Consider the following 12154-nt stretch of genomic DNA (forward strand, 5'->3'; position numbering starts at 1 on the left):
AAGTAAACAAACACTACCGTAACCGAAACAGCTGCTGAGCGGCAGCCCAAACAGTTCGTAAAGTGATATTCCAAAAAACAGTTCTTTAAAGTGGTATTGCCAAAAGTTCGATATGCTCACAGTCCATTTAAAAGGAGAGACTTTATAGGACGTTTTAGATTCTCTTTCACGTCGCTTGCTTCGATCCCCGACATCGAACTTCCCACGAAGAATTCACGAAACAGAACGGCTTAAACGCACTGACCTTTCCTTCTCCCACTACCTCCAATCCTTTCTAGGTAAAACTAGGGATTAACACGAAGATAGTCAACGAAATCCTTCCAAATAAGGATCAAACAAAGGTCGCCCCCCGTTTCACCGTAGAAAGTGATTCTCACTCGATCTTTAACTTCCAACTTCGAATCTTCACTCTCCTCTAATTTCCTCGAACTAACAGAATCATAAAGAACCTGCTGGCAATAACCTTTTAAACTTTAGGGCATTAAATAAAAAGTTCATCCTTCAACTAAACTCTTAAAACACGCAGTGGCATGAAAGTCAACCTGGCAAATCCAGCCACAAACTGCCCCTCCTCACAGGGTGGGGTCTACCTTTTATAACCTGTAAAAAAAAAACGTCACATGATCTCTACTGGCGGGAAAATGACATCATTCCACCATCACAAGACCATCACCTCAAGTCCAGTACAGCTTCAACCCCAGTCACATGACAAGGGCTCCACTGTCATGTGTCACGAGTACGTAACAGTAGTTCGTAACTGAACCTTGTCAATAGAATAGAAGAGACAATCTATTGCCTGGCCGGGGACGCTGCCTGTACCAATACATGCGTGTACTAGGCGGTTTTCAGCAGCGTACACGAGACGCTGGCCGTCTCACCCTCTCCGACTGACAAGGAGGAAGGCGACGCTCGAACGATCGCGGCCAGAATCCATGTAACACAGCAAAATCGTTTAGTCTCCAATTTCCCTCCGTTGTTGACCAGCTCGAGGTCTCCAGAGAGAAGGAAAGGGTTGACTTTCCCGAAAACCCTAACCCTCTCTGGTTATCCGAAATTTCACACTGTTCTGCGCCGTGAAATAGGGGCAATGCACCATCCCGACACACACATACTCTAACTCAGACAAAAGGGGATTCTTCGAACAGCAGTGAGGGAAGCGGGGGACAATAGGTCGTCTAGCATAATCTAATTTGGTCCAGGTTCAATTTTGGCGCACAGTCCCCACGCACCCTCGGAGTAATCCCGATACCCCCTTCCGAGCTTAGCGAAACCGAAGGATACGAGCATTTTAGTCGGGTCTGTTCGACCAGCGCGGCAAGGATTTATCAGTGGAAGGCGCTTTCACATTCGGCTCATGAGTAGCAAGGCAGGCATCAAACCTTCGGCCTCATGTCGAGAAGATCTTCCAAGCCCAGCCACGTGCGATGCTGAAGCAAGTCGTTCAACACCCTTTCCCGGAGATCTGTGATTTGTACTTACCTGGGATCATCGTCACGATCAGCGGGAGGCAAACAACCCTCCGCACCATCTTCTACAGGATGAGAATATTTCCTCTATGTGAAGGTCAGAGCCAGTTCTCAGGGAAGTCTCTCTGTGTGGTCTGATAAAGGAACGAGATTTTACTTGTTGTAGTGGCGATGAAGTCACTTGTACTACGGTGAACGCTTTCGGACTGACGATGATGCCCGAGGTGAGTTCATGCAATGCTGATACGTTCGGTCGATTTGAAGTTGGGAGGCGCACATCCATGGGAAGCCGGATTTAAATGATTGGCCAATGTTCCCGAGGACAGGGATTCTGAAACCATAATAGAGCTTCAACCGTGGTTTTGCTTCGATTGCAGAAACTAAACGCCACTTCATCATACCCTCAAAATAAGTGCCTGTTTGAGAAACGGTAGGAAAGGTCAGGAGAAGATTAGAGGCCCTACTCTTGGCGCAGAAATAGATGGCGGGGTGAGTGTGCGAGACAGTGCTGCTGGTTCCGTGGTCGTGTAGGTCTCAGATGTGTAGCTGTTGATTAGACCTCTCCCGGCGGAATAGAGGAGAGTTACTTCTGCCTGCACGGGTCGCTGTCTGTACGAATACCAAAATGGTGCAGCCCGTGTTCTGCATTGATCTGTGGTTGCCTGTCCCATTACAATCGGCAGAGACGTCGGCGACTGCTCCACGTGCACGGCCGGAATAGATTCGATTCTAATTCCAAGAAGGCATGGCAACGTCTAAGCCTTTTGGGATTTGGCTGGGACATTAGTGTGGATGCGGCCCAGTCCACCAGAGGCCCGTCTGATAATGATCAATATCCACATGGGAGCATGGAATGACGAGAAACATCCTCCATCGTTAAGGATACTCGCCATGTCGGCCAACCTCTCTTCTCGCTGCTGCTATCGGGACTTGGTAGAGGAACCTCGGGACCCAGACGACCGCGTTGACGAATAATGTTACAGTCTTTCAACCAACACAGTCCTTTACCACTCTTTAGTAAATTTCACTGATCACGACATTGAACAGGACTCACTTCTGCACCTCGTGTATTCAATGTATTGTTTTGAAAGTCTAGCAGTTATTTATATATTTATTTATCGTTCTTTACATATATATTTTGTTTTATATTTACTTATCGGTCTATTTATTTACTTATTTATATATTTCTCTATTTCTCTATCTACCTGCTTATTTCTGAATTATTAATTTCTGTTTGTTTGCCCGTTTATCTTTATAACGCTGCTTCAATTTTCTATCATTCTGTGTAATTATTTCCCCCATTTATTCTATTGTTCTTATTTATTATACTGTGAGTACCTGTCTCAAATCGAATCTCGGGGTATCATGTGGAAAGCTGCACTTCCGGTGATAATAAATTAACTTTCTTTGTTTCTTTCCTTCTGTCTGTCTCTCTCCTTCTCATTCATTCAATCTTCTTTCCATTTTCTTTCACTTTCCGACTTCCTTTCTTCTTTTCCGCCAGTTTCTTCCTTCATCTCGCCGTCCATGTATCTATTCGCTCAATCTATCAATCTATCTCTCTATCGTTCGGCTGTATCACTGTTTGTTCACCTCCCCACTTTGTTCTCTCTCTCTCTCTCTCTCTCTCTCTCTCTCTCTCTCTCTCTCTCTCTCTCTCTCTCTCTCTCTCTCTCTCTCTCTCTCTCTCTCCTCTCTCTCTCTCTCTCTCTCTCTCTCTCTCTCTCTCTCTCTCTCTCTATCTACTTGAACTACTCATTACATGTTGACGTAATTCTTGTTAACTGCAATAGAAATAGCTAAAGCGCTCAAGGACGTGGAAGGAACTGCCGCATCATTTCCAAGGGATAGGGTGGTAGAGTTTGAGCGTTGGTTGCCACGCCGTCCTATTCGACAGCGCAATGGTTGAATTGCAGTGTATCCGGTACTGCTAACAGGACAAGAAATCTTGCGAAGGATAGTCGCTGCCCGATGATAGGACAGTTTTCACGACCCGACATCTCAGACTCCCGTAAGAATGCAGCTGTTCTGCCGACAAACGGATCTGCACATTAGGTACTTCATGGTCCAACAGCGCCCCCTGCAGCAGACTCGGGATCATTGGCGGAATATGAATATAGACAAAGTAGGCCATATTAATATGCAGCCTTCAGTCTACCTGCATTCTACAGACTGTCGCTAGTAGCCGATGGTAATGCTATGGATCTTTGCAATCGTGAGTGGACGGCTCTTACGTATCATCTAAGGTAGGGTTGAGGAGCGCGGCTTCATGTGTTCACCCGTGACAATTTGTTTTACCGCTCAATTTCATGCCATCTGCAATGTAGTAGGAAAACTCCAGCGGGTCAGTCAGCAGCTATGGCGGATACCGCTGCTGGTATTGACACCGACTTGTTATTGTCACCTCTAACAAGATGCAGTCACAAGCTTGTTCACAGATATAAAGTCAGTACGCGGTTCAGAGATGTAAAATAGGAAACATCAATAAAGTTTAAGAGCTACAGAAAGAAAGCGGAACAGGTGCACAGTACCACAATGAGGCTCATCGTGATGTCAGCGGTCCACGTCAATGTGCCATCTTCCCGTAATAATGTGCCACTCGAGAGTTGAATAACAGCGGGAGAACAGGCTGCCCTTGCGACAGTTAGTATGCACATTCAGATCATTGAGTCCTCCGCCCGACTGGAGGCTGGCGACTGCGCTCCTCTGACAGAATGAAATGTTAGACAGGGGATGATTCCAAGATCGACTGAGCTGTGTGGACGTTTATTTTTCTGGAGTTTCCTGCTGGTAACTGTAAAGCACTTGCCATATCAAGTAGAATTCTTGTCTCTGTGATATCGGGGGTTACTGGAGCAGGAGGAGAAAGCAGGACAAGTGTTCCCGGTTCGAGACAGAATAAGTGGCTGTCAAACACCATCCTGTGCTGCCACCTAGTGGTGTAACATGAACTCTGAACATCCTTGTGATAAACAGGAAGGTTTTTGTACTGAGAGACCCTTTACATCAAGCTCTGTGCGCTACTACAAGCGCAGAAGTAGACGGCGGAGTGGAAGGACGGTGCCCGCCTCAGTTCCAGTTTAAACAGAGAGTCGCTGGATCTGGTCGCCGCGTAGGAATCAGATGTGTAGTTCATAGCTGAACCTTGCCCAGCAGAATAGAAGAGAACATCAATTGCCCGGCCGGATCGCTGTCTGTACCAGAACATATTTGTATACACCCTATTCAGCAGCGTACACGACAGAGTGGCCGGCTCTCCCTCTGCGACTGACAGGGAGGAAGGCGATTGCTCCACGTAGGCGGTCAGAATCCCTGTCGGACAGAAATCAGATTAGACTCCAATTTCTCTCAATTGATCATCAAAGGTCGCGGAAGCAAGACAGATGGAAGAGTTTGGTGTTATCGACAGACCATGGCCACTCTCCGATTAACCCGGAGATTCGCACTGTTGTGCGATGTGTAATAGGCGTGATGTCCGATCCTCACCCAATGAGCATGGCCGAATGGTGGGTCAGACTCGATGGGCTGAATAGTCTAAAAGCCTAACTCAACTCCTCTGTCTCTCTCTCTCTCTCTCTCTCTCTCTCTCTCTCTCTCTCTCTCTCTCTCTCTCTCTCTCTCTCTCTCTCTCTCTCTCTCTCTCTCTCTCTCTCTCTCTCTCTCTCTCTCTCCACCCCCCTTCTCTTTCTTGTATCACTGACACGCAAACACAATGTCTGCGGAGAAGTGGCTTGTATTCCCGAAAGACACCGGCCGCTCTGAGATCAACACAACGAACTGCTGTGAGATGAGGCAGCCAAACGCACGAAAGCGCTGACGCACATTTATTCGAACTCGGGCAAAACCTGATCCATCTCACCGTATTGAGGAACCGGGGTAAAATGCCGTTTAACAAGCACACATTTGTTCTGAGTTCAATTCCCCTTGCATCCTACAAGAAACCCTGATATCCTCTCAGAGCTTCGTGGCAGAACTGAAGGACCTCACAGGTGGTAACTCTGACAAGCGCGTTACATATTTATCTGTCATGAAACACTTTGTCATTTGTTGAACGGGATACATCAAATCATTGGTCTCTTGGGGAGAAAATCTACCAAGAAGAACCACGTTCGATACTGCACCTCGCCGTTACACAAAGGGCATTTTACACCCCCTGACCCCAGACCTGCGATTTTAACTTACGCGGGATCACCGCCGCGATCAGCGGAATGCACAGTCTGGCCGTCAGCATCATTTACAGCGCGAGGATACCTCCGCTGTGTGGAATCGAGTGATGTTCCCTTTCGGCTCATGGGGAAGTCTATCTGCGTGGCCTGAGAAAGCAATTCTCCCATTGGCTCCGTGACAATCGTGTCACTTCCGCAAATATATTTGCCTCTTTGGAGCGGTTGACAGTGCTGACAAGCTGTGATGAGACCCGAGTTCCACGCATGCGCTACAGGCAAGTCTGGATGATTCCAAGCTGGGAGGAAATAACAATAGACAATAGACAATAGGTGCAGAAGTTGACCATTCGGCCCTTCGAGCCTGCACCGCCATTCTGAGATAATGGCTGATCATCTACAATAAATACCCGGTTCCTGTTTTGTCCCCATATCCCTTGATTCCCCTATCCATAAGATACCTATCTAGCTCCTTCTTGAAAGCATCCATAGAATTGGCCTCCACTGCCTTCCGATGTAGTTCATTCCACAGCCCCACAACTCTCTGGGAGAAGACGTTTTTCCTTAACTCTGTCCGAAATGACCTACACCTTATTCTTAAAACATGCCCTCTGGTACTGGACTCTCCCAGCATCTGGAACATATTTCCTGCCTCCGTGTTGTCCAATCCATTAATAATCTTATAAGTTGCAATCTCCTTAATTCCAGCGTGTACAAGTGCAGTCTCTCTAACCTCTCTGCGTAAAACAGTCCGGACATCCCAGAAATAACCATGGGAATTAGGTTCCAAATTTACAAATTTACAAATTGTTTGTTCATGTTTTTTCATTGGCTCTATTGATATATTTTAATGCATCTGCTGTAAATGCCCGGAATTTAATCGCAGGGTAGCTTGTGGTGCCACGAGTCTGGAGTTAAACAGAGTACCCGGACCATTCGGACCATAATTGGGTAGGTTGTGATGTGGAGAGTCCACATTATTGCAGCCTCCTCTCGTAGAAACGGCCTGTTGGAGAGTCGGAAGTCAAACGGGAGGGAAGCTGCTCGAGTGGTGCCTGGGATCTTTCATTACGCTGGTTGTTTTAAGGAAGTGGATGTGCGAGGGCGGCAGAAGAAAAGGGCCAGACAGGCAGTGGCTACTTTTCTGGTACAGGAGGCATCGGAAACAAAGTCCACCTTTTTGTCAAGTGGTCACAGTTTCGCTGTACTGAGGGATCGATCCGGGCTGGGCCGGACGGTTCAGGAACCGGATGGGTGAAGGGAAGTCGCTGCCCCTGAACGATTTGGTGTAGGGACTTCAGCTTCTCTTCCTCCTGCCCGGTGGGAGGTGCGGGGTGAAGACACAGACCGGATGGTGCTGGTGCTGGTGGGAGGGGGGGGGGGTTCTTTCATGGTGTTCTTTGCCTTCCTGAGTCAGCTCCCCCTGTGGATACTCAAACAACCACACATTTCAAGAGTAGAGGTCAGAAGATCTGCACGAATGTCGAAGCTTGACGTGGATGGGCGGCAGAAGGCCTCCATATTGTCCTTTTAAAACTTTTTTTTCGTTTTCGTTACAGAAGACCCTGCGGGACATTAATATTTCCGGAAAACCAGGTCTACCCCATGAGCGTGTAGCCCTTGACAGAGAATCTGGACGTGGTACGGCCTGTGTCAGAGAGGCGCCGGAGGTATCGGTGCCCGAAGGAGATGTGCAGTCTAACAGTGACTGATCACAGTAATCGCTTTCTTGTGTCCTGTAGGAAAATGCTAACGTGGAAGGCAGCAAAATTGGATTCGCGGATTTGTCAGCAGACCGTAGGAGCGAACAGCGTGGAAGGTACGTGGCCTCGGTAGGACAATAGACTCGGCCTGAAGCCACGGTGACGCCCGTTGACTCCCGACCGGCAGAGAAGTGTCGGAGTCCGTAAGCTCCACCGCAGTCAGTGTGGTGCGGCGTCGAGGTTTCAGTCGGTGCTGCCCCCCAGCGTCCACCCGGCAGACAAAACGTTGTATTGTGTCGGACAGCAGGTTCCATGAACAGGTGACTGTTAGAATATATATTTCAGGTGACCGGATTTCACCCTGTGTTTTGTGTGATTGATGGTACTGTGGCTGTCATCCTGGCCCCGGTGTTATACTGTCGCGTTTGGCTCTAATAATGGGGATCGATATATGTTTCAGTAACAATTAAAATTAAGCTTCGACGCGAAATTCACCTTGACATGCCTATGAAAGTAAAGTCAACGTCCATGGTCCAGGAAACCGGGCAGCAGAGAGGCGGCTTATTGTCGGATAAATATACCACTTCACGCATATGAGCCCGTATGATGACAGAGAGAACTCTTATTGCATGCGTAACTCTGGACATTCAGTGGCTGTCGCGATAAAACACCGCCAGCTGGATAAACGAGACGGCGGCAACACGAGCCAGTTACAGCCTGTAATGAGCTCTCCGGACCTGTGCGGGGAGCCAGAGAGCGTCGTGCTCCGAGGTATTTATCTGGACGTAAAGCACAGAAAAGCTGCTTCCGACCAAACCGAGTCGTGTCGCCCTGTAACCAGTCTACTTTAACACTTCCCTACTCACAGGACAATGAACCTACTAACCGGTACTTTGATCTTTTGAGTGGAAACCGGAACACCCAGAGGAAACCCAAGTCCTCAAGTGAAGGACGGAGAAACATTTCCACGCACGCGCACACTTATATCTTCTTTCTCCCTTCCCTCAACAGCGAGCAGCATCAATCGACATGGCTGTTGCCATCCATCCCAGGTTAAGTTCGCTGGAGTTGGGCTGGAGATACGGGAACCTTAGATCCTGCACCAGCAGGTTCAGGAACGATCATTTCCTTTTCGCCATCAGATTCCCGTATCAGTGTATGTTAAGTTCTCTGATCGCAACACTGCACCCGATCTCAGTATTATTTATTCATTTATCTAGAATGTATCTATCAATCTTTATATTTATCTATCAGTATCTATTTAACTATACATTCAGTTATTTGTTGTATTTACATAGCCTTTCTTCTTTCGGCCATTACCTGTTCTTTTTTTTTATTTATTCTATTGCATTTCACTATCACAGACATGGGAGGTGTTACTGAGACATAGACTAGGGGAAGGATAGTGGGCGGGGGGTCTGAATGTCGAATATCACGTTTTTCTCATTGAAAAGGTAACGGTTATCCGGGAAACTATGACGAAATGCCTGCCTCTCATGAAGCCCTGTGAATGGAATCCACGAACCCGATGTTAGTAAATGATTCAGGACGCCAGCTTCAGCGAGAGGCTTTCAAAACGCAGGTGCTATTCCGACCGAGGATTCTGCATTCGCAGTTCAACAGCGCCCCCTGCGGCAGACTCGGATCATCCTCAGGATCAGAAAGGAGACAAAGAAGGACATGCTGACATTAAAGTTAACCAGCAACCTGTTTGCAATTTGGCGAGGCAGCCAGAACAACTCACGAGAAAACAAAGGGGGCTTGCCACTGTAAGTGGATCCTAAGTATCTGAAAAAACTGGAATAATCGGCTGCCTCGGCATCATGCTGCTTGCCGTTTTTGTCGTGCCGCTGTCTGAATTTTCCCTTTCAGACTGTGAACTATTCGCTTTCAATGTGAATTAATGTCGCCACCAACTGCCCTGTTAAGTGTTTCTCGGGTCCTCCAACGTCGTCAGTCGCTGTGCAGACTGAGAGAGCTGAAATATGTGGCCGTGTGGTTCAGCTGCAGGCGAGAGGCGCTTAGACTGAAGGCGGCGTCACTCGGCAGGTTGGCGGTGAACTACTCTACCTCCGTGTCCGGGATCACGTTTGGAGCAGCCGTGGAGTAGAATAGGTTCTGCGGCTCCTTCCCCGGGTACTTTCTGTACCAGTATAGTTGATAAGTTCTGCCGTCCTCAATGATGCATTGGAGTGTCACCGCCTCGCCGAGAGACTGAGAAACAGCGGAGGGGGTATGGCGCGTAATCTCCGAACTCGCATCTGGTAATAGAACGCGGGAAGAAGAAGTTATTCAATAAAGATCACCGGACGCAGAGATGAGATGGAGTGAAAGTGAAACAGCAAGACGGAAAGCTGAATTAAACGAGAGGAGGGGGGTGGGGAGAGAGAAAGAGACACACAGCGAGAGAAAAAAAGAGAGAGAAGTAGTGAGAGAGAGGAATAAGAGTGGATGATAGATAGAGACAGCGAGAGAGAAAACTAGAGAAAAGGAGAGAGAGATGGAGAGAGAGGGGAAGAGAGAGAAGATGAACGGGCATAGAGACCAAGGAGAAGGAAAGAAAATGAAACGAAAAGTTGCTGTGAAAACGCGAGAAGGACAAATGGAGACCAAGGGAAAGAGATGGAGACAACTACAGTGAGCGCACGTGAGACATGAATCTGGTGGTTCAGAACACGTGGTCTTGTGTGATGCGGTGACTGGGTGGCTGAACGGGAGCCAGTTGGACCGAAGGGTCTGTTTCAGTAATGCGCTAGCAGACGACGCTGCCGTCTAAACCTCTCAATCAATAAACTTGTGGGCCGAGAGATCAGCGTCTGTAATACATAATCTACAACTCAGCTATTTGCAATTCACGAACAACTCGGGAAAACTCACTTTGGACCACCATATACGAAATTAATCAGTCTTGCTGCTGAACGTAATCGGTACCTCCCTGCTTATATTCTCCTCCGAGCCTCCCAAAACGGTACGATGGCTAAATTTGTGACATTGAATTTAGATCGTCGTGTCCAGGACTGAGAGGATAGCTACTGTTTTCCTGCTGAACTTGGACTGGGGCCCAGCCTCTCGACTGACATCCGAATCTGCAAATGTATTGATCCCGACACCATTCAAACTCAAAGCTTCCAGTCTCGCTACTCAGTGACGTATGGTTGAGAGGCGGAGCTTCGTCCGTTCACAGTGACAAGTTCATTCCGAACGCCCTTCCGCTTGGAAGAAACTGCCTAAGTTGAAAGATGTTCGTGTTATTCGAGCTGCTGATCTGGCTTCAGGGTAAAGGACAGCTTGAATTTGTGAGTAGTTTAAGGAAGCAGTTCTGAACTTCCCTTTCTGTGCTATGTTTACTCTTGCACCATATGTTTCCCCATCGTTCTCTATCATGGTCTTTGCTCACTTTTTGTATCGCTGAGCTGTTTTGTTAATTATCATAGTCCATCCAATTATATTTATTTTATACTATTCTCTCACTCTCTCTATAACTTCCCCGTCTCTTTCTCTTTTTCCCCATATGCCTCTGCTAACCGCATTTCTCCTTCTCTCTCTCTCTCTCTCTCTCTCCGTGATCAGAGAGTACCTGCCTACTGATGTCATACTCCGCTCCTCTCTTCCCCAGCCGCGAACTCGCAAACTATCCGGCAGTCTCCACCGGCTTTTTCCGGATATCTGGGGAATCCGATGGCGCTGTCCTGCAACGTGGAGGGCAGCAGCACTTATAACGTGTACTGGTACCGCCAGTACCCGGGGCAGGGGCCGCAGTTCATGTTCAAAAACAAGGGTGCTGTCATTAAGAAACCAGACGAGAAAGCCGATGGATTTACCCTGCTGACGTTTAAAAAGAACGAGTACAAACTGATGACCAATAGCCGGCAGGTGAATCACTCGGCCGTGTGTTTCTGCGCCTGGAGTCTACACAGTGACGCGTCGAGAGGGGAGAGCTCGACAAAAACCCCAGGCTGCCTGTAAAAGGCGTGACTGAGCAAGCACACTTGGCCGTGTGGTCGCGTCTTGTCTACCTTTGCATTTGACAGAGGAAACGCGGTGTAGACTGGAAGCTGAAGGGGATTTGTAACAACGGTGACAGAGCAGATGGCCAAGCTTCTGGCAAGATGCCAGCTCTTACATCAGCACTGTGACGTCATGCACCCCCAGCACTCTCCTACAAGCCCCGGACTGACAACGATTTACGTGAATATGATGTGAAGATGAAGCAGTGGAATTTCATTAAACAGACGCTCCTTTCATTCTTCCCTGACTCGACGCTTCCGTTACCTGCTCTTTTCCGGAAGAGACGCTCTTCCTGCTTTTCGGAAGTCCTGCAATTACTGGAACTATTATTGGTCAACCGGATTTATTTTTGTTTTTGCTTGTGATCGCATTTATAATAAAAATTACCCCTGCGGATTTCGCCGTCCATAGTTTGATGTCAGGATTATTTTAACTCACAGGGGACGTTACTGCGTCCGGTTACCATCGTCGCTGAGAAAGGAGAAACGCCCTCCCCTTCCTTGTCGAGGGCACTGAGCGTAAGGTGTAAGATGTTGTGCTGAACTGAAGGTGCATTGGACCTGAATCGGAATATTGCACATAGCGTGGACAGGAAACTTGTGCGACAATAGAAAGAGAGGAGGAGATATTCATTGTTACGTTTCCTGGATAGGACGACAGCAGATCGATTGAAGATGGATCGGCTGTGTTTATTTTCACTGGAGCGGCTGACGACATACGGATTTATAAAATTGTAAAGGTCGAAGTAAGTACTTTATTTCCCCGAGAAAGTGGTTCCATAACTACAGCGGCCATATTTGAGTTCAGAGGAAAA

The 12154-nt window shown here is 47.8% G+C and overlaps 1 gene segment (V, D, J or C); it reads right to left on the reverse strand.

The window, feature by feature from the left end:
* Positions 1–4467: 4467 nt before the first annotated feature.
* On the reverse strand, positions 4468–5697 carry LOC132388834 (T cell receptor beta variable 30-like). The segment is given in 2 exon segments: positions 4468–4778; positions 5649–5697. Coding segments are annotated over 2 exon segments (360 nt in total).
* Positions 5698–12154: the final 6457 nt, after the last annotated feature.

Source organism: Hypanus sabinus, unplaced genomic scaffold (assembly GCF_030144855.1).
Source record: "Hypanus sabinus isolate sHypSab1 unplaced genomic scaffold, sHypSab1.hap1 scaffold_422, whole genome shotgun sequence".
NCBI classification, from domain to species: Eukaryota; Metazoa; Chordata; class Chondrichthyes; order Myliobatiformes; family Dasyatidae; genus Hypanus; species Hypanus sabinus.